Source organism: Lutjanus erythropterus, chromosome 21 (genome assembly GCF_056507025.1).
Source record: "Lutjanus erythropterus isolate fLutEry1 chromosome 21, fLutEry1.hap2, whole genome shotgun sequence".
Classification (NCBI taxonomy): Eukaryota; Metazoa; Chordata; class Actinopteri; order Lutjaniformes; family Lutjanidae; genus Lutjanus; species Lutjanus erythropterus.
The window spans coordinates 31,575,142-31,597,176 of record NC_139337.1 but is presented as its reverse complement, the minus strand read 5'-3'; the positions used below and the strand labels follow the sequence as shown (position 1 = coordinate 31,597,176).

General features: G+C 39.8%; 3 protein-coding genes across 3 annotated transcripts in view; 1 reads left to right on the top strand and 2 right to left on the bottom strand.

Moving 5' to 3' along the window:
- Window positions 1-6,763, top strand: part of lyrm4b (LYR motif containing 4) — a 39,028-nt gene extending 32,265 nt beyond the window's left edge. Inside the window, exon 3 of the mRNA XM_084747387.1 lies at window positions 6,409-6,763. Within this exon, the coding sequence (XP_084603513.1) occupies window positions 6,409-6,459 (51 nt within the window). The 3' untranslated portion in view covers window positions 6,460-6,763. The remainder of the gene's footprint in view (window positions 1-6,408) is intronic.
- A 4,758-nt stretch (window positions 6,764-11,521) lies between these two features.
- On the bottom strand, window positions 11,522-13,877 carry ppp1r3g (protein phosphatase 1 regulatory subunit 3G). Its single transcript, XM_084747374.1, has one exon. The coding sequence runs from the start codon at window positions 13,260-13,262 to the stop codon at window positions 12,423-12,425; it is 840 nt and encodes a 279-aa protein (XP_084603500.1). The 5' UTR covers window positions 13,263-13,877; the 3' UTR covers window positions 11,522-12,422.
- Window positions 13,878-16,843: 2,966 nt separating this feature from the next.
- On the bottom strand, window positions 16,844-21,389 carry cyb5a (cytochrome b5 type A (microsomal)). The gene is made up of 5 exons (XM_084747385.1): window positions 21,035-21,389; window positions 18,569-18,697; window positions 18,421-18,450; window positions 18,274-18,308; window positions 16,844-17,380 (listed from the first exon to the last, which is right to left on the bottom strand). Exons 1-5 carry the CDS (start codon window positions 21,170-21,172, stop codon window positions 17,296-17,298), a joined length of 417 nt encoding a protein of 138 aa, XP_084603511.1. The 5' UTR covers window positions 21,173-21,389; the 3' UTR covers window positions 16,844-17,295.
- Between the last annotated feature and the right edge of the window lie 646 nt (window positions 21,390-22,035).

The following is a 22,035-nucleotide window of genomic DNA, read 5'->3' as shown; positions in this document are numbered from 1 at the left end:
AGTTTGAGTACTTTTCTTTAGAAAACAATGTCAAAAATCTTTGATTTCAGCTTCTTAAATGTGAATATTTTCTGGTTTCTTTACTCCTCTCTATCATTAAACAGAATATCTTTGAGTTGTGGACATTTTATGACGTCATTTTGGACTTTGATCAACATTTCTGACATTTTATGGACCAAACAACTAATCAATTATTGGAAAAAATGATTGCCAGATTGATCAGTAGTTGAAAAATAGGTCCATACATGTGGAGCGCATGGACATCCTCCACATGTTTAGACCTAATTTTCAATTGACAAGATTGTGACAGGATTAATTAATTAATTAATTAGGAGAGGAAAATGAGGAAGAGTGGGAGTCTAAACATTTGAGGACGTCATCCTGGAATCCAAACCGTGAATTTTGTAATCCGTTGCACCTCTGAGAAAACTAAGTAAAAGAATTTAACTGTAGGAAACAAGTAAATATTATAGACTGAAGCGAGTATGATGCCAAAAAGTTCTGGAAACTCAGTGTAAACAAGAAAAATTAAAAGACTAGCATAAATTAAGTTAAAGGTACAATTTAATTTAAGTAAGGACGATGTTTGCATTCACAGTGTAAGTTATGACTTGGTATTGTGTAGCGTAAAGTAGCTAGAAAAACAGAAAACAAGTTTGAGCAGGTACGCTGGAGCTTTAAACCGTTAGGTTTTTTATTTAATGGAAAGACTTTAATCTATAATTTTGCTGAGCAGAGCTGAGTTTTGAGTGTTTTAATCAATGCTAGGAGAGAAACTTTAAAGGCTAAATAGACCCAAGATCCTCACATCTTCCCTCTTGTACTTAAGTTTAATGAATCAGAATGCTTTTCAGCAAGAGCTCAAATAATTAGTTGATCAAAGTAAAAGATCCAGATACACCTGAGGAAGACTCTGTGCCACGTTTGGACAGTCTACAGGATCCTCTCTGTCCTAAAAGTGGCTTCCTGTCTCTCAGTACCTCTCATCATGATTCCAAAATGCCCAAATGTTGAGTCATCATCATCATCATCATCATCATCATGCACAGGTCCACAGGTGCCTTGTTGAGATTTCTCTTGTCGCCTCTTTTGCAGATAAAACCTCTGTGACCTGCAGTGACTCACAGTTCTTCTGTGTTTAGGACTGCAGAGACATTTATCTGCATCGTCTTCTTTCTGCTGCATGAAGTCGACCTGCTGAACTGACGACTGGACGTAGTTTAAAACTGGGAAAGATTTCGATACTCAACAGTCATTAATTCTCACTACTGTGACTCCATATTCCAGTTTGCACCAAAAAAAAAAAAAAAAAAAGTGCCGAAGTTTCAAATCCAGACCTACTAGACTTTTAGATCGGCGCGAGACCTCTCAGTTCTGGTTGGTTTTCATTAATTAGACAGTTTGTAATTAAAGTCACAGCACACAGGGGTGTGAGGCTACTGGAGAACAGTGTTAATGAAAAGACTTCCGCCTACACGCCAACTTCACAAGTGAACAACGGTTTCATTTCTGACACCAGTCTGAACCGCTCTGCTCCGCCCGACACAGGACACAAGCAGGAACTTTCTCAGAGTGCAGGACTGAGAAAAATTAGTTTTCTTGATATTGAGACAAAATAATTGGGTATTATTATTTCTACATATTAATCCTGACCTCTGATTTGACCTTTGACCGTATTTGGAGGTTCCTGTATTCTGCTTTTGAAGAGTGAACCAAAAAAATACAGTCATAATCTTATCAATTGAAAAATCGGTCTGAACGTGAAAACAGGTGGAGCGCACTGCCTTTTAATCAATTGCCTGTTCGAGCAAGTAAGTTGCCAAATTTACTCCCTGGACATGCAGTTTTATTTGCTCCGGGCAAACAGGCAAGACTTATTGTTGAGCCCTGGTGCACTTTTGGTGGTGGTCACACATAAATATGTCCAGTAGATGTCAGGACGCACTTCCTTTGGCAACACACCGGCCAGGTGTGAAGTCCATCACATGAACCGTTCGTGAGAAAATCGAAGGACAGACTGAGACTTCTTTCATTTTAGTTACATTTGTTTCTGTTATTCAGGATTTATTAACTTTTTTTGAATTATTAATCGTTTTGAAATGCTTGTGTTTATATTTATGGCTGTGGCAGCATTATGACCCGACAGACGTCCAGGAAGTGTTGGAACATCGTCCTTTTTTTTAAAACAGATTTGTGTGTCAGACTGGGTGTTTAGATTAAGTTTAGAGGACATGTTTGGACTGCAGTGACGCCGCCAGAAGAACAGCTGTAATATTTCAGACTTGTCATCCGGATCTTCAGTCTGCGTCGTCAGTAGGATTGAGTGCAGCAGTCTTATGTTAATCTTACACCTCCTGCCTGGTGGGAGTAAGACTGAAGGTCAGTCAGTCACGACTCAGCAGGGAGAGAACTGTGTGTGTGTGTGTGTGTGTGTGTGTGTGTGTGTGTGTGTGTGTGTGTGTGTGTGTGTGTGTGTGTGTGTGTGTGTGTTCATGGTTTCCATACTGCTCCTACTTGTTCTGTGTGAGCGGGCGTGATGCTGATATGATGATATACGACGCAGGCTAAGTTTAGCTCTCCATTAGAACGCTGATCACTGTGATTGTCTTTATGTAGGAGGGAACTCCCATGAGGCTTCACTGCGTGCCAAGTGTAATTACATATGTGGCTTTTGAATCCAAACCAAAAACTGTTATATAGTCAAATAACAAGATGTTTATGTTACTGTGCAGCCGCCTTTATGAGATAATCATTTATAGATGATGGTGGAACCGAAGCCGTTCCAGAGCTGTGAGATGGAGAACTATTTCTTCTTGGCGTTGCTCATGGTGACGACCTGACCAACGGGTCTTGTGCTCACGTTATTTCCCAGGTCGTTTTGGATCGTGGTAGTTAGGTGGGTTGTAAGTGTTTGAACGGAGGACAACTTCTCAATAACAGGAGTCAAAGTTGATCAGTGCAAATCTAATCTAAATCTGATTTAACAAACTGACTTCCTGGAAAGATGGCGTCCTAAAGGCCGCGCCACTTTCAAAGTCACTGAGCTCATCAGTGCGACTGCTTCTACTGTAAATGATTGCAGGTGGAGATTACAGCTGATCAGGTCAGAAACATTTCAGGAGAATCATTTTATTATACAAATGTCAGCATCATCTGTATTTGCGTTCAGTCTTTGTAGCCATTTTGCATCTTTTTTAGTTGTTTTGCATTTTTTGTAGACATTTTGCATCTCTTTGTTATTTGTTTTGAATCTCTGTAGTTTCACATGTCTTCACAGTTGTTTTACGTCTATCTCTGGTCATTGTCGGTATCTTTGTAGTTGTTTAGATTCACTTTGTAGTCATTTTGTGTGTCATTCTAGTTGTTTTGCCTTTTTGTAGTCACTTTGAGTGTCGTCGTTTTGCATCTCTTGTAGTTTTGTGTCTCTTTGTAGTGTTTTTGTGCGTTGTAGTTTTAGGATCTTTTTGTAGTTGTTTTACTTCTCTTTGTAAAGATTTAGCATCTCTTTGTTGTTGCTTTGCGTCTCTTTGTAGTCTCTTTTTGTGTCTCTTTTTGGTTGGTTGATCGTCCAACAGTAAATGTTAACAGTCTCTTCAGATAGAGGCTGTAGTTAGGGGGGCCCTGGGCCAGTGCCACCACTGGCCACCCTTCTTGCCCTGCTCCTGACATACTGTAGAGAGAGACGCTGACAGGGACAGCAAACAAACACGTTAACATCCCAGCATGCCTTGCTCTCATTAAATGCAGACCTGCTGTTTGTGTCTCCATGTTGTAAGTGAATAATCAGAGTGAAAGACTCCTGTTATGAACGGCTGATGGTTTATATTTAGAGCTGCTCTTTAATTATTCATGATGTGTCGTCTCTGTTAACAGACTGAAAAGAGACGTCCGCTGGATTAAGACGGAGAGAGAAACAAATGTAAAGAGATAAAAAACAAAGTGATGGAGAGAAAGATGGAGAGGAAGCAGAGCAGACAGATATGTGGAGAGGTAGAGAGGCCATCCCTTTGTTAGGAGCCACAGCCGCAACAATTTACATGAGAGCCAAGCCTCCCGCCAGCTGATTGGCTCACACACCCGGCCGCCTCACCACCACCCCCCTCCCACCTACGCCACACTCCAGCCAATCAGGACGTCACACACTCAGGGGGCCTCCGAACGGCCGAGAGAGGGTCTGCTCTGATAGTGAGGAGAGAGAGAGAGTGAGTGAGACTGTTGACGGCAGAATAATTGATGAGGACAGACGTGTTGGTGGAGAAACTGCTATCTGTGGACGGGTTCTGCCCCCTGGTGGCTCTGCAGGGATATGACCACACATTTAGAGACGAATACAAAATCTACATCGAACAACTGTACACATTAATCTACACACTGCAGTGTGTTTATGACAGTTGCCTTAATTATCATTTATGTAAGTTATAATTTATTCTTGGTAGAAATCTCAACTTTGCAGAAACATTTCACACCTCTTCTTCGTTGCATCAGTTGCTGTCTGATCTGTCAAAATAAGACAAATTAAATGTATTTATATTACATCAAATGCAGCTTCAAGTGTTTGACATAAAAAGAGCTACAGACAAATCAAAGCGTTTGAACAACTAAATAAATGTGTTTGCAGTTGGACTCTGGTGCCTCTTTGTGGTTCCACTGAAAATATCTCTAAGAAAAACATTTTTTCAAATACCTGTGAGGATGTAAAAATATTAAAGGGATAGTTCCTTTTTTGTAAAGTGTGGTTTTATTGTGATGTGAGGTATTTATCCACAGTCACACGTCCCCGGTTTGGAGAAGCAGCAGGAGGGCTGCTGTGGACAGGATCAGCAGCAACGTGGATTTATAACACCTAAAAAAAAATAAGAGTCAGCATCAGTTAAGGTGTAAACTATATTCAGAATATTTTCACCAATTTACCTCACTGTCTGACAGACTTTCTTGATGGGAAACCTTCAAAGTGATGGACTTGTTCCTAAACGTGTGCAGATAATGTTTTTTTTAATGGAGCTCGGTGTTCTGAAACAGCTGGTGAGACGGATCAGCTGATGTTCTGAGACAACAAGTGAACTGTGTGTCCAGAGAGACACACCGAGGTACAACAACTGCATGTCCAGAACATCTGTCTCTGTCTCTGTCTCTGTGTCAGTGTCATATTTGGTCATGTTCTGTAGATGAGCCCGTGGTGTCTTTGTACCGAAACATGAGAAAATCAATTGTGAACTGTGGCCCCTACACACACACACGCACGCACGCACGCACGCACGCACACACACACACACACGCACACACACACACACACACACACACACACACACACACACACACACACAGTTTGTACATACAGTACAGCAGCTGCATCACACTCGACCATAATTGGCTCTCCTCTTTGACAACAGAGTTCAGCTGGATAATATTGACAGAACACAGAGACGAGGCCCTCTGGACACCAAACACACACATCTGTCCTGTAGCGCCACCCTCAGGATCTGATGTGGACATCTGTTCAGCATCACGGCGCTCTGTCACACATGTTCTGACTATCAGAGTTGTTATCAGCTGATACCAATAAGATAACAGATCATTTTACATTTTTCTTTTTTTAAAAAACAAATTCATATAACCTGCTGAGAAAGAATGTAATGATTTGCAAAAACTACTCAACTGAACACAGGACGAAGATTAAAGATTTTTAATGTTCAAACTGATGAACTTTATTGTTTTTTGTAAACAGACAGTCTTTCGTTTGGGACAGGACCATGTGGTGTCTTTGGTCTCATTATGTCTTTTTCTCTAAGTCATTTTTGGTGTTATGTCTTTTTCATCATTAGTTTTTTTTTATTTTTTGTCTCAAGTCATTAATTTTGTTACTTTTTTACAAATTTTCATCTTGTTATGTCTTTTATGTAGGTTTTTGTCTTGTTACATCAAGGCATTGTTGGTCTTATGTCTTTTTCGTCCAGTTTGGTCTCATCTTTTACATAAGTTTTGGTCTTGTTATGTCTTTTTGGTCTTCCGTCATTTTTGGATTATTACGTATTTTACGTAATTTTCCGTCTCGTCCCGTCTGTCCTGTGTGGTGTCCTCTAATGATCCTAAAGTCAGTTGTCTTTTTTGTATCTTATTGTTTCATCCATTCAGGTTGAGTCTGTTTAGAAAATGTGAGGAGGAGAAAGTTCAGATATTTGTGTTTAAACGTAACAAGTTATCAGAAACATAATACAAAACTCTACTTAAGTACAGTAACAAAGTATTTGTACTTAGTTACTTCCCACCTCTGGTCCCAGGAGCTGGTTTTATCGTCCCTGAGACAGCAGGACGTCCTTCATTCCAACATTTCCAACAACAACTGAACAGGTGTTAAACACCTGAGAAACCGGTTCAGTCGAGTGAATCTTCATCTCTGTTTCTGTTCAGGTCACCATCGGGAAGATGTTTGAGACCCAGAAGACCGTGGTGGAGGAGTAACGCTCTGCTGGAGGAGGAGGAGGAGGAGGAGCACTGTCCCAGCAAACGACAGGATGTGACATCAGAGACCAGAGCCAATCACTGCCCTGACATCATCATCAACACCACCACCAACAACAACAACAGCGTCCGACCTGCTTCCTGTTTGACTCAAACACTGTTTCTGTTTCAGACCCTGGGTGGAGATGGAGGTGTGAAATGCATTGTGGGAGATGTAGGACAGAGTAGAGCTGGGAGGTGCCTGACGTTTGTCTGGAATTTAGACTTTCAATTGTTTTGTTTGTTTTTTATTTACATGGATGCACCGATCAGATTTTTGATCACTCAGATAAACTGATCGCTGATCAGTAACAAGCAAACTATTTCTGCTTCACTTCACTTTCTGAGTCTGATTTTTGAGCTGTGACCATTTAAACTCTGAACTGTCAAAACCAAACGATTTTCAGAAGAATCTAACAGATATTTGCATGAAAGAACTGAGAGTTTTAGAAGTTTTGTCAGTTTTATTTGAAGAAGTTACTAAAACCAAAGAGTTCTTTTACTTCTCAGGCTGTTTCATTTAGAGACGACAGAAAAAGTTCAGTTGAATTATTCATCTCTAATGTTTCCGTTTCAGCATTTAAAATGATGTTCCAGTTTAGTACATAGATTATTGTTTAAGACTGATTATGAGGAGATAAGTAAAGTTTTGTATAAATAATGAAAATACTTGAAGCTCCTACGAGGAGCTGTTGTTTTTGGAGCCCCCCTGTGGACAAAAGTGGGAGTAATAACCACAAAATATGACGTCAAAAATAAAATTATCAAAATAAAAATGCCTTAAAGCTGTATTTTGACTATATAACATGTCTCGACTCACGTTTGGTGCGTCTGCTTCTTTCCATCAGTGTAGGCAGAGCTGGTTGTCATAGCAACGCTCTTCCAGCAGTTAGGAAATAAACACACAGCTGAGGCCTTTATTCAAAACTGTACATTTACTGCCAGACTGACAGCTTCACTGCTCAGCAGACATTCACCGTCGGCCTCTACGGCTCGCTCACTCTCATCCACACTGTGCACATTTAAAAAAAAAAAGTCTGACGGTAGCTTGGCTGTTAAAAAAAAAAAAAACGCCAGATTTTGTGCTGCGCATGTTTGTCTGCAGCGTTTAGTTTAGTCTCAGCTCGACTCTGTTGGATCTTTGATGGAGGTGATAACAAAACTCTACCAGACACCAATCGAGTCCACTGATATATAAAGATGGACAACAGCTGCCCAAAAGTGAAACCAAAACATCTGGATCGCCCCCTGGTGACTGGCTGCAGTATAGGTCATAAACCTCGCCCCGTCTTTTTAAATTATTTCTGTCATTTTAGGTGATTCTTATCACACTGATGCTTATTCGTATCATATATATAATTCGATGATACAAAAAGGGGTTTTCACGATATGATTAACAGCTGAGCTCGTATGTGGAATTTTTGTACAGAGGGAGGACGAGGAGACGCAGCGGCCATCTTTATTTACATCAATGGTCGAGTGAAGTCGAGCCGCACCGTCCAGTGGAAACGCAGCTTTAGTGGCTGCTCTGTCACATGGTGGTGCTCAGAATTATAAATGTTCACATTTCCATTAAAGAAAAATGGTTTTCTCAACCAATATTTCCATCATTTTCACTGTTAATGTGCTTTTAAGTGACACAGGAACGTAATAATACATGAAAATACATATCTGAAAATTAAGACATCAAACACGAAATATTGATTATTTTCTAAGAAAAATTGACATTTGCTCTTTTCTGAAACAGTATATATAAATAAAGATAATGTAGTTGAACCAAAATAATGACATTTTCACTTTGTCAGTAACTTTTTTTTATTTACTTCAAGATCAATTCCTGCTGAAGAAAAGATGAGTTTTCCCCCACAGCTTCTCATTATGATTAAATATCCTGTTAGTATATAAATTAATTTGTGTCACTGTTTGATACTAATAGGAAACAAAATGCTGAGAAAAACCACACAATCATTTTGGAAAGGAACTCTCAATATTGTTGAAATGAAGATCAGATATTTTGAAAAAGACAGGTTTTCATTGGCTGTCCCATCTTTGTCACATGACTGTACGTGTGCAGCTCTAATAAAAACAGCTCAGACTGCTGGAAGCTGAACACAAAGAGCAGAACTGATCATCAATAATCAATCATCGGTGCACTCCTGAGTCTTTCTTTTCTTTCTAGTGTTATTTTTGTATTAAAACGCACAATTTTATCCATCCTGTATGTGATTTTCTGATGTATATCGGAATATAGATGTGTAAACTGACTCACACAGACACATTTTTCATTCGTCGGTTTGTTTAAATGTGAGAAATCTCAGTGTTTAAATTTTCTTTACAGCAGTCCGAATGTGATGCCGTCACACAGAGAGACCTCAGAAATCTCAGACCACAAAAACACAGAGCTGTAATGTGTCAAATTAAAACTGTTTAAATAAAGTTTGACTCAAACAGAAGACAGACTCATGAAGACGCTCCAGATTCATCTTTGTTGTGAAAAACTTCAATTTAAGACTCAAAAGATTCAAACTCCTCTCTTTGTTTTTGGTAAAAAAAAAAAAAGCAGCTCAGGCTGCTGGAAGTTTAGGCTAACGTAGCATGTTAGCATTAAGTACAGTTTTTGACAGTGTCACGATGGACAGCATTTACTGCTAATATTCACATTTTTTCAGGTGTTAAAATGGTAATGCTAAATTTGACAAATTGCTAGCATTAGCATGCCTCGTGGCTAATGTTAGCATACAGTGTAACACCAGTGTTTGTGTCCGGACGATGAAACACACACACACACACACACACACTACCTGGGCGTACCAGTGGAGAAGGTGAGCTCAGAGGTGCGTTTGGTTTGGTGTTGGGGGGTGAAGGTGAAGGAGGTGACCGACCCACGAGGTACCAGCAGCTGCTAATAATAGACCCATCTGTTGGTTTAAGGACGAGCACACTGACCCACTTACACACACACACACACACACACACACACACAGGTGTAGAAGATCACATTTGCTCAATCATTGATGAATGTTTGATCAGACAAACACACACGATGCTACACTGAGTTTCTGCAGAGTCGCGCATGTGATCTGCACGAGTCCTACATTCACCACGAGGACTTCTGACCTGATTCTGACCTACTGCTCACTCTGCCTTCTGGGAGGATGGATTAGCATGTTAGCATGACACATTTTTTTAAGTTTAACCTGAAGCTATTTGGTTTTCGCAACAATGGACCATTGGACCAATAGGCTCCAGTGGAGGGAAGTGATTTTGTTTCACTTTGGATTCTACAACTACTTTGTTTTCCCAACAGTCCAAAAACCTGAAAAGAAACACTGATTGCTCTGAAACTATGAGCTCAGTGTGACTCATTTAAAATATGTCACTTCAGTCAGATACTTTACATACCTGATGGAACAGAAATACTTATTTTCATAAATCTAACAAAGTACTTTTGGTGCCTAAACCAAACTGTGTTTATTATTGATACCACGACAAACGTCACCTGACAACGCAGACAAAGGACATGTCTTCACATATTAAGGGTAAAATATTCCAGTGAGAGTGTGTGTTTTTGGGACTCGGGGTTTCGGAACAGAGGGCACCAGTTGAGAAAACTGATTTTAGTTCACTTTGGATTCTGCATCAGTTTCTGATGGTGATGTGTTTTGTTCACAACTGCATCTGTTTCACACCTCTGATTGGCCTCTCTCCCATAGCATGCAGCTAAGACTCATGGGTGTTGTAGTATTTAGAGCCCTGTGTCGTATCAAACTGATGAAGAGAACCTGATTTCTCAAGTTGTTTGATTTGGAAAATGATGTCTGACAGCTGCAGTTTGAGGCCGGAGAGGTTTTTGAGATTTACCTGAAATATTCCTTCGTCACTTTGAACCTCCGTGTCAGTGTTGACACACCAAACAGATGTCGTCAGGTTTGTCAACAGGACTATTTTCAGAGGCGCTGGACTTGTGAACTTTGGCCGTCATGTAAAGATGATGGACAGGTACGGAGACAGACTGACGGGGGACAGACTGCTGTGGGGACGAGGATCTGAATGATCTCAAATAAAGTAGAAATGTTTGCTTCAGCCTGGTCAACATTAAATTAACAAACATAATCAGACCGTAAACAGTGGCAGAAAATTCACATCTGGATATGTTTTGAGTTACAGCTGCAACCTTTTATTCAGTAAATCAAACAGAGAACAAGATGCTAACATTGGCATTAGCATCTTAACATGATAGCATTTGTTCTTGTGCTCAAATGTTAAAACTTATTGGCGACATGCTAATAATAACATGGATCATGGCTCTCACAGCATGTTAGCATGAGTAAAGCTTCTGGCAGTATTGATAGCATTTATTGCTAATTATTGCATTTGCATGTTAATGTGATATCAAGTGTTAGCACACGGGTAGAACGTAGCATGTTAGCACTTAGCACAACTAACAAAAGTGAATTGATGCCACATCAGAAAAAGAGAAATGGATCTGTGTCAGGTTATAACATGAAAAAGTTATAACAAGATATTTTCATGTTATTACAGTAAAATCAAAATGTTCTTCATCATAACATGATAACTTATATTTTTATAACATGACTTTATAAAGAGATTATAAAGTTATCACATCAGTTATTACATTATGACTTGAAACATTTATGTAATAACAATAAGTTACAACATGAAATATTTCAGTTCTAAACAATACATTTATATAATATAAACAAATATAAAATAAAATGTAAACATAAACATTAAAATATAAACAAATATAAAATATTTCTATAATATAAAGAAGAACATTTCCTTTTTATAATGTGGTAGGATTTTATATTGTAATCACGTGAAAAACATCTTGTTATAGTGATAAACTTTTTACGTTACATGATACTGATCTGTTTTTCTTTTTCTGTTGTGGCAGCAGTGTTCTTCCACAGGAAACAAATGTGAAGTGAGAATTTCACGGTGCTTTAAAGCTGTGTGAAAAATGAAAGAGGTGAGATAACAGCAGTGTTTTGTTGGCAGGTTTACAGGCCAAAACTTAAAAGCCACTTTAAATCTTATTTAGTGTTTCATCAACATAGAGATGTTTCTGTTGTCATGACTGCAGGGTTTTTGAAAAGTCAAAAAAAAAAGAAAAAACAGCACAGGAAAGAAACTTTAGTTTGGTATAAGCATCATACAGGAGGTCGTTTGTCCCAGTGATTCTCACCTGAGCAGCTTTGTGCTGTTGATTATACTTAATTACAGAACTGAACTTGTTCTTGGTGAAGAAAGCACACAGATTTTTATTTTTTCCTTTTGGAGAGCAGCAGTGAGACAGAGACAACAGGTCCAAAACGTCCAGAAGGTTGATGCACATTTTCCTTAAAGCGGAAACAGAGAATTAGTCCGTTGTTTCTGTGTCCAAGTGGAGGTTCAGAAAAATGCCCATAAATGTCAGCTGTGATGTTCTCAAGAACTCATTTGTGAGCTTCAGCTGAGAAGCTGTTTTACACTGGGAGTAGAAAAAGTCACAAGAGAATCATTCAGGGAGGAAATTAAAGCATGAGGTGCATCTGGATCTTATGTCTGGGACACAATCTCTGATCTCAGCCAGACTCCACACACATGATGTTTCTACTTAGCAGCTTTTCTTTTCTGTCAGCAGAAGGATGGAGAGCTTTTCAGGCACACATCTATGTTTTGCGCACAGACTGATAGCTTTTACACACAGATCTTTGGCTTTTACGCACAGATTTATAGCTTTTACGCATAGATCTGTAGATTTTACGCACAGATCTACAGCTTTTGCGCACAGCTCTAGCTTTTACGCACAGATTTATAACTTTTACGCACAGATCTATAGGTTTTACGCACAGATCCACAGCTTTACGCATAGATCTAAATGCGCTTTTATGCACAGATCTGTAGGTTTTTCGCAGCAGTCAGATGGCGTGGAATGCCGCGCTGACAAAGGGCGCGGTGCTGGGCATGCAGCTGTACCTGAGGGTGTAGTTCTGCCCTTCGTTGTTGTCCCAGAACTCCCCCTCCTGGTTCTTCAGGTACACGGCGAAGTGCACGGCCGAGCTGGGGTCCATGATGGGCGGCGTGTACACGGTGAAGCTGTAGCGCTCCCCCTCGAAGCCCGGTTGGTCCGCGTCCACGGGCAGAGCCTGCGCGTCCACGTAGGACAGCCAGTCGTTGAAGGTGTACCTCACCCCGACCTCTTTGTCGGCGCAGCCGGTGGAGACCCGGATCTGCCCCCGCACATCGAACTGCGTGATGGAGACCTTCTCCAGACACACGCGGAGCCGCTGGACTCTCCGCTCCGTCTCGCGGGGCTCCGGGAAGCAGGAGACCAGGCGGTCCGTGTCCAGGTCCAGGCCGGACCTGAAGCTGTGGCACAGGTCGTTCAGGAGCTCCTGGTGCGGCGGCGGGAAGCTCTTGTGTCTGGACAGAACCTTGCTGGGGATCTGCGGCTCCTCCAGTGAGCTGAAGTGCTTCACGCTGGCCAGCGTCAGGCCCATGGAGTCGGCAAACTTCACCCGCTTCCTCCCGTTACTCTCGGTCACCCCGTCCAGGAGCGCGGCCGGGTAGGCGGGCAGGGACCTGGCTCTCCGACGGTCTCTCATGAATTTCTCCAAATGAGAAGCGTCCACCTCATCGTCCAGATCTCCTTCATCATCATCCTCCTCCTCCTCCTCCTCCTCCAGGCCGTTCTCCACAGACTCCCCCGGACAGGGCGACTCTCCCATGGAGGGGAAGTGGAGCTGTGAGCCGGACATCTCTGCTCTGCCCCCGGCAGCAGTCCGCGGGACTCCCTCTGCGGGGCAGCTTGTATAGAGTAGAAACTCCCGCCCCCCCTCCTCCACGGGACAACGTGCTGTCAGCAAAGCGCATGCAGACTGCAGCTGACACAGAGACACGCGCACTGTCACGTAAGAAACGTCAGCTTTCCCCTGTGCGCGTGCAGCCACGCAGTCTACATACTCATGTCTTCAAAACAACAACAGCAGGAGCTCCACACGCAAACAATGTTCTATAATTAAACTCAGTGAACTCATAAATCAAATTACTGAACGACATTAATGATCAGAGGTCAAACTATTTAAAAAGTACAAATAAAACTGTAAAAATACTTCATCCTATATTCAAAGTCACAGTTAAGTAAAAGTACAAGTTGTGCAGTAAAATATTTCCTGTGACGTTATTAGATTATTCATAGGGGAGACTGAGGACAATAGTAACATGGGGCAACTGTAACAAACTCAATTCCTCCAATCAGAAACGAGCTACAGTGATGACACTTAGTCTGCACATGCTCAGTTTGATCCTCTGTCTGCCTGTGGAGCAGCAGCGGAATCATTTCATCTCAGCAGAACATTTCAACAACAACAACAACAACAACAACAACAACAACAACAACATCAGATTTTAAAGGTTTTATTGATTAAAAATCAGCATGAACAAACTATGCTAATAGAGGCGTTGCTAGCTAGCATACAAGATTATTATCACATCATTATCACAGCAGCAACTTTAACACATTTTACAACATCTGTCCAGTGTTTGACTATGAAAATATTTCACTAAATTTAAATGTAAAATTACTTTAAACTTAACTCATATAATTACTTTGTTATGACTGTATGATCACATGCTGCGCTCTTGAAATAAAAAGATGTTAAATAATTATGAATAAATAATAAATAATTAGTGCAGATGTAAATGTTTGTGCTGTGAAGAGACTGAAGACGTGACATGTCAGTGTCATGTGAAGTGATGAAAGAGTTAAACTGCCCTGAGTTTTATCTCCATGCAAGGAGACGTCTGCTGGACAAAACCAGCATGATGTCACGATGATGAGGTGATGATGTCACGTGTTTGTTTACCTGACACCTTGTGACGCACAGGCTGCAGCCACGAGGACGCTGCTGCTGCTGCGTTACATAACAGTGTGATCCTTGTTTTGATCCTCAGAGACACTTTTATCCTCCAACTGTTGATTTTATATCTCAATAACAACAAAAAACACCTAAAATCTGTATATTCATAGAGTCATAACTTTAAATACATCACTTAGAGACAAAACTTATTGTCTGGTGACCATAAAAAATGTTTAATATAAAAAAAAACAATTATTATTTACAGGCAGATGTAGACTTTATTGGAAAAATATCAGTAAATGTACATAAACTGTATTTTAGTTTTATTTCTTGTATTTGTTTGTGCATTTCCCTCCCTGAACTCTTCTATAATTGTTTTCTTTTGAATGATTATAACTAAAGATTTGAACAGTTTTCTGGGCTCAGGTGTAATTTTTGTTCCTGGCAGCTTTATTCTTTATTAAAGTGACAAAACGAGGACATCATGTGAGGTGGAAACAGTTTAAACGGTTCTGAACAAATAAAGAAAAAGATAAAAATGAATCATAATCAAACAGGTTTTGGTTTGATTAAACTTCTGCTTTCAAAACACCTGCTGGGAGAGAATTGATAAATACTTTATATCACACTATCATGTGGTTAAACTTTTTGTTTTGGTCAGTTTATTTCATATGTTAATTGTTTTATAAACCACGCACATCATTTATATATGTTATTATTAGTGTGTAAAGATAAAACCTACTTTTCAATAAGTGATCAATCTGGCAATAATTTTTCCACTAATCGATTAGTTTTTTGATCCATGAAATGTCAGAAAATGAAACATCTTTGTCTGCTGCCTGAAACTCTGAAGGAAAAAGCTGATTTTGAGTTTTTTTTTCTCTCAAAAGCAACAAAATGTGTCAAAGTCAGTGACTGAAAACTGGTGATGAAGATGTTTGAACACTAGACGGCAGCATTTCTCTGTTTCTGTCCATCTGAGTCAGTGAGAATCGACTGTCTTTATTTACTTTGTTTTTTAGTGTTTTATTTTGTTTTATTTTTTAGTTTCATCACATGAACATATGACAAACAGAATATTCCACAAAAAGAAACAGAAAGATGATTTTTATGAGTTAATCTGGCAGAGACAGAGAGGATATGATCCAGTTTTACTCTATTTTTATGGAACATCTGAATGTTTTTTGGAAACAACCTTCCAGTTTAAACTGTTGTTCATTAAACTGCTGATTTCTGGATTGATTATTTCTGGTGGGTTTATTGTTTCAGATCTTTCTGTGACGTGTTCAGAGTCGGTGTGGCTGAGCTGCACTTTGTGATTCACTGATAACCTGCGACACAGTTTAAACTGGAGCTCGACACGCCTTCAGCTCAAAACAATCAAATCACAGTTTTATCAGCAAATCAGATTTTACAGAAGTGTCCTGTGGATGAAGTCACATATTTAAACTCAGGACAAACTTTTTTGATCAACGTGAACAGTTTCCATCTCATGTTTCTTTGTTTTTAAGTAGCAGATTTTTCTTTTGCACTAATCTAAATATGTCCCAGTTCTGTAACTTCCTCCCTCAGTCTGAAACCAAAGGTTGAAATCTGTCGGTTCACCGTTCCAACCTTGAAAAGATACTTGTAGATGTGCAATTAAAGGGACAGTTCACTTGAAAATCAGAAACACATATTACTCCTCTCACTTGTGGCGCTAGCTAAATATTTTATTCACTTTTGATCACAAACTAGTCCAGATGGCACACACTGATTTTGAAATGGTTATGATGAATTCTGTAGGAGGAGTTCATTAAATGTGGAAAACACCAAAATGGACCACGAAATTAAAAAAGGCCGACTTCCTCTTGGGTTTAGGTGATGAGACGTTTTTATGTGTCTGTGTTTTCACCACACCTGATGTATGTGCCAAGTTTGGTAAGTTTTTGAGTATGTTTAAGCCCCAAATTCAATTCATTTGGAGCAATAATAGCAAAGAAAAGTAATAAATCCTTCAGTTTGAATTAATTCCTCACAGTGAGGCCTAAAAAAATGTAATCAGATTACAGATACATTCAGAGTTCTGTGTGTGGAGGGAATAACAATAAAAAGTACCTGGACCTTCACCTAAATTCTCTGAAACAACAGTTCTGCGTAGTTTAGATTAGTTGTTCCAGATGTTCGGGTTCTGCTGCACAAATTCTGATGGATTTTGTTCAGATTTTCTTCCAATCTTTTCTTTTTTCCTGTGAAATCCTGGAAACTTTTAACCACCTCAGGTCCAAACAAACAGTCCGATGTGAAGAACTGTGACTCAGGTGGAAACTTCACTTCTCAGACGAGGACATGTCATCACAAAAGTCAGGAAAACTGAGCCTTTTAACAAACTTTAACCAACTGATCAGAAGCAGGAATTTAAGATCTAGAATAAAGAGAATATTTCAGGTTCACTGAGTCCAAACACAGCTGCAGGTTCAGAACAAAAAGACTCCAGACGGTTTCTTCAAGACATAATCAGGATTTCATTTGTGATGATCTGCATTAAGGACGTGAGCTCAGTCACATGACTGTTAGCTGCTGGTTGCATATTTATAAATTCATTTACATTCAGTTACAAAGATATAAAAAGATACAACAAATTATACATCCACTGCATTTCTACAGATTTATAAAACATCCTTATTTCAAAACGCTGCCGTCAATTCAACAGCGGAAATGACTTCATTAACATAATGCCATGTGATTGGATGGTGAATCATGGGTATTGAAGTGCTGTGACAGGAGAGGGGCAGCGGCGCGTTAGAGAACAGGTAGAACAGGTGGTTGATGGTCCGCCTGTCTGTTCTGCTGCCAGTCCTCACTGCCATTGGCCGGTGTGGCTGTCAATCAGAAGCTGGGCTACGTGACTGTGGTGCCTGTTGATGACATCAGAGCTGCCTGTCTGATGATGTCACTCGCTGTCTGTGGTGAAGATGCGGTAGATCAGCGTGACGATGACCGCGACAAGAGCGGGAATCAACAAGTTGGACCACCAACTGTAACGAGAGACAAACAGTGAGTTAAATATATAACCAACCAACCAACCAACTAACCAACTAACCCACCAATCAACTAACTAAGCCACCAGCCAAGCAACAAGGTAGACCACCCACTGTGATGAGAGAGAAGCAGCTAATTAAATATACAACGAACTTAATAAACTAATCAACCAGCTAACTAACTATCTACCATTTAGACCACTAACTGTAACAAGAGAAAAACACAGACAGTTATCCTAAATATGTAACTAATGAACTAACCAACCAACTAGTTAAACCACCAACTGCAAGAAAAGACAGCTAGTTAAATATATAACTAACTCACTAACCAACCAACCAACAAATGAGATCACCAACTGTAAAGAGAAAGACAGCTACTGAAGTATGTAACAAACTGACTGACTAACTACAAACAGAAACAACTAGTTTAACATATAACAAACACACTAACCAGCAACCAACCAACCAACTAACTAGCTAGACCACCAACTGTAAAGAGAGAAACACAGACAGTTATCCTAAATATGTAACTAACCAACCAACCAATCATCAAGTTAAACCACCAACTGTAAAGAGAGAGACAGCTGGTTAAATATGTCAGTAACCAACTAACCAACCAACAGGTTTGAATGCAGGTCTCGTTTGACTGGAGAGGTTTGATTATTACTTGGTACTCAGTTATTTTGTGCCCAGTTGTGTCCTCGCTTGATTTGGTAAAGACTGAATGATGTGAGGGAGCAAGAAAACCAGAGAATCAGACAAATAAAACTTTATTACATTAAACTGTTTTATTCTAAACACAAATAAACTCCCAGATAACTGTGGCCTTCATCTGTGTGTGTGTGTGTGTGTGTGTGTGTGTGTGTGTGTGTGTGTGTGTGTGTGTGTACCTGAAGTCATCCTTCAAAGTGGTCAGTGGTATTTCCTGTAACAGACAAATCACAGACATCATCAGACTGTCTCAGTCGCCCAATCAGTTTTCAGCTTTACTCAAAATTGACAAAATAAAGAGCCCTGAACAGCTGATCCTCACTGACCTCAGGTGTGGCGATCTTGTGTCTGTCTTCCTGCAGACAGACAGACAGACAGACAGACAGACAGACAGACAGACAGGTATGTTAGAGTTGTAGTAAAACATTTAAAGGTAAAGAACAGTTAAAAGTTAATCTTTGGACGGACACTAACCGGGTGCAGCTCTCCGATCACCATTTCTGCAGCCATCTCTCTGGCGTCCGTCGAGTGTCCGACGTCCTCGAAGCTCTCGGTGGCGTTTCCTCCCGCCTGCTCCCTCAGCACCTCCTCTCCTCCGGGGTGCTGGTGTGAAAAACAAACACACACACACACACTGTGACTGACTCATTTCCCATGAGGCTGCAGCAGTTCGTTCACGTTCAGATGCAGCAGAGTGACGGAGGACAGTGACCTTCAGTGACTGTCCCCTCATAGTTTTTCATTAAGACAACGTACAAGAATGAAAAGTAACAAGAGGAGACACACAAGCATCCAAATAAAATAAAACACAATTTCCATAAAAACTTCTGCACATATCTTTTTATTTCAGTTAATTATTTTTCATTATTTTTAAAACTTAAAAGGCTGCATTTATGACATGATTCAGCAAAATGATCAAAATGATTAATTTGGACAAAATAAGTTTTTAATGGAGAAGAAATTAGAGCTTCTCTGCTGAGTCATCAGGCTAACTAGGCTAACTAACTTTTTAGCGAGCTCAAAAATAATGTTTTTGTTAACTTTTAGCTAATTTTATCTGGCAAACAGTGTAACTTTTTTTCAATCATTTATTTATTTTATTTATTACAGCCTACAGACGTCGATTAGCATTTTTGCTAACTGACGTATTACCATTTATCATGTATCATATTCTGATGTTCATTCGTGTGCTTTGTTCCTCTTAAATTAATAAATAAAATAAAAATAAATAAAAATAAAATAATGTGCTCATAATAGAAGAAAATGCTGAATCATCAGACATTGTTTATTTTAATGTTATTCAAACAAGGATCAACAAGAAATCACAGCTGTTTCCAGAACAAGGAAATGAATTAGCTCATTATGTTAATTATTCAAATTATCCAACATTAAACTCTGAGTTGAGTTATAAACAATAAAATATCCAGCTGTCTCCAATTAAACATCAGTGTCCTGACAATGATTAACCTGAGCCTGCAGGACGAGGACACAGCTTTAATGTTTTGTCCCCCAGTAAACGTCCAAATTCATCTGAAACCAACAACAAACGTTTACAGTTGTTATTGTTCAGTGAACGTCTCTTCACGCCGTCGGACGAGAGGCCGTCCTGTTCCTAAAAGAGACTGTCCAACCTGAGAACTGGGTCAACTGTGGGACGGCACGTCCACACCCTGAACCATGTACAGCGAGAGAATAAAACCACCAGTCATTCTGACATATTGATCAATCGGGGCAATCGGTCAAAGGTCCAATCAGGCAAACTCAGTCACTTTTGCATTTTTGCTTCAAGAAAACAGACAAAAATTTATTAAATTATCAAAACATTCAGAAATTACTTTTTGACCAGCAGCATGGAGTATTTTATTCTTTTTTTTTCTGTGAAACTCCAGCACTGGACTGGACTTAAAACCTAAACCCGACCCGGCATGACGGCGAGCGGATAATGACTGAATTTTTGGGTGAACTACCCCTTTAAAGTAAAAAGCATGTATGGGTGTTTTCACATCGACCTCATTTGATCTGGACTTTCAGACTTTTCGGTTTGTCCCGGATCAAAACAACAGGAACCTCCCCTGGACCGTGAGGGTCTGGACCATAGAGACGGACTCTGGTCCAGCAAGAACAGAGGTGGTCTCAGTCTGGATCAAACTGGACCAGGGTTCCAATCAACCAATCAGTGTCAAATCTAAGGAGATGCAGCCCGCATGATATAACATCTAAAGTTCTTTAGTCCAGTTGGATAATTGCAATGTGAGACCAAAACTAACCGGACTGAACCTCGGTCTGGACTCCAGGTCTGTTCAGGACTTGATTAACCAACCAACATCACAAAAAGCCTCGGTGACCCTGGACCTTCTCCTCTGAGGGTCTTCAGTGATCCTTGGCTCTGGTTTTTCTTCCTCTCACAGGCTGCAGAGTGTTGTGCAGAGCCTTTCACAGCACTTTCTTACATTTTAAGGGCTAAATGATAAAATAATTAAAACTTCTGCTGAATTCATTAATAATAGAGGCTGCACAATCAATCGTAACGTGAACAGGTGCAATATCCAAATCACAGAACCCTGAAATGTTTTGATAAAATAAAAATGTGTGAGAAATCATCATTATCATCATAATAAAGTTCCTGATGAGCTGCACAGACCTTCTGACCTGCACGTTCCCCCAGGAACCTCTCTGGGACCTCTGTGGTACTGAACCAGAACTCCAGGAACCACAAGTCTCCAGTGAGTGAGTTCTCCACCAAACTCCATTCAAAAAAAGACCAATTTTATACCAGACACTTTGGCAGCAAACAGGCATCAATTTAAAGATATTTTAATCATAAAAAAGAAGCTGTTTCTGTGTGTTTGGACCAACATGTTTGTTTTTATTTCCTGTACTGGATGATTTCCACATCATACTGGTCTGTGTTGTAATAACCTGTCCGGTAACTGGTCTCACCTCCTCCAGGAACTTGGTCACATCGTAGACTTTGTTGTGGATGATGATCCACGTTGATCTGAACGAGTTTTGCTCCTCGATCTCTGACAGTCTGTAATATTTGACTCCATCGGGGCACTTTTCCTCATTTTCACCCATTTGTGTCCCTGGAAGCTGCGACAGTTTGACAGAAACGAGCCGCTGGAAGGAGACGGAAGCCGATAAACACGAGCTGTGAGCGGTTATATAATCCAGAGAGGCTGTCAGCACCGTGACTCCGCTTTAACACACCGACATTTACCCCAGTTTCTATCAACAAGACTCCAAGTTTCAGCCCCGAACAAACAGCCGAGGCAAGTTCACCTAAACACAGCACCACACATCCGGTATGCACTTTCAAAATAAAGGCCGAGTCGAGCTATCTTAGTATTACAGCCAGGAAGACGGACAAATAAATCAAAGGAGGAAGATTTGTGTTTGTTTGGTTTTACATTTTGAGAAAAAGTTGATAATAAAAGCTGAAATACCATAATATAGACTATATTCTCGACATTTGGACTTTTTTTCCCCCTCAGCATTTCAACTTTATTCGTATTTGGACTTTTCCTCAACGTTAAGACTTCATTCTCAAAATTTAAACTTTTATCTTAACATTTTCTACTTTATTCTAAATATTTTGCCTTTTCTTAAAATCAACATTAAGACTTATTCTTAATATTTTCTCCTGACATTTTAATTTTATTCTCAACATTTCAGCTTATTTTCTCAACATTTCAGCATTGTTTCTTTGACACGTTGGCATTTCAACTTTTTCTCACCATTTTATTTTCTTTCTTTGTTTTCTCGATGTTTAGACTTCATCTTGTTTTCTCAACATTTTCACTTCATATTTGACATTAGACTTTTTTCTTCACATTTTGACATTTTTCTCAACATTTTGACTTTATTCTAAATATTTTATTTTTTTCTGAACATTTAACCGTATTCTCAACATTTTTACTTGTTTCAGTGTTTGACTTTTT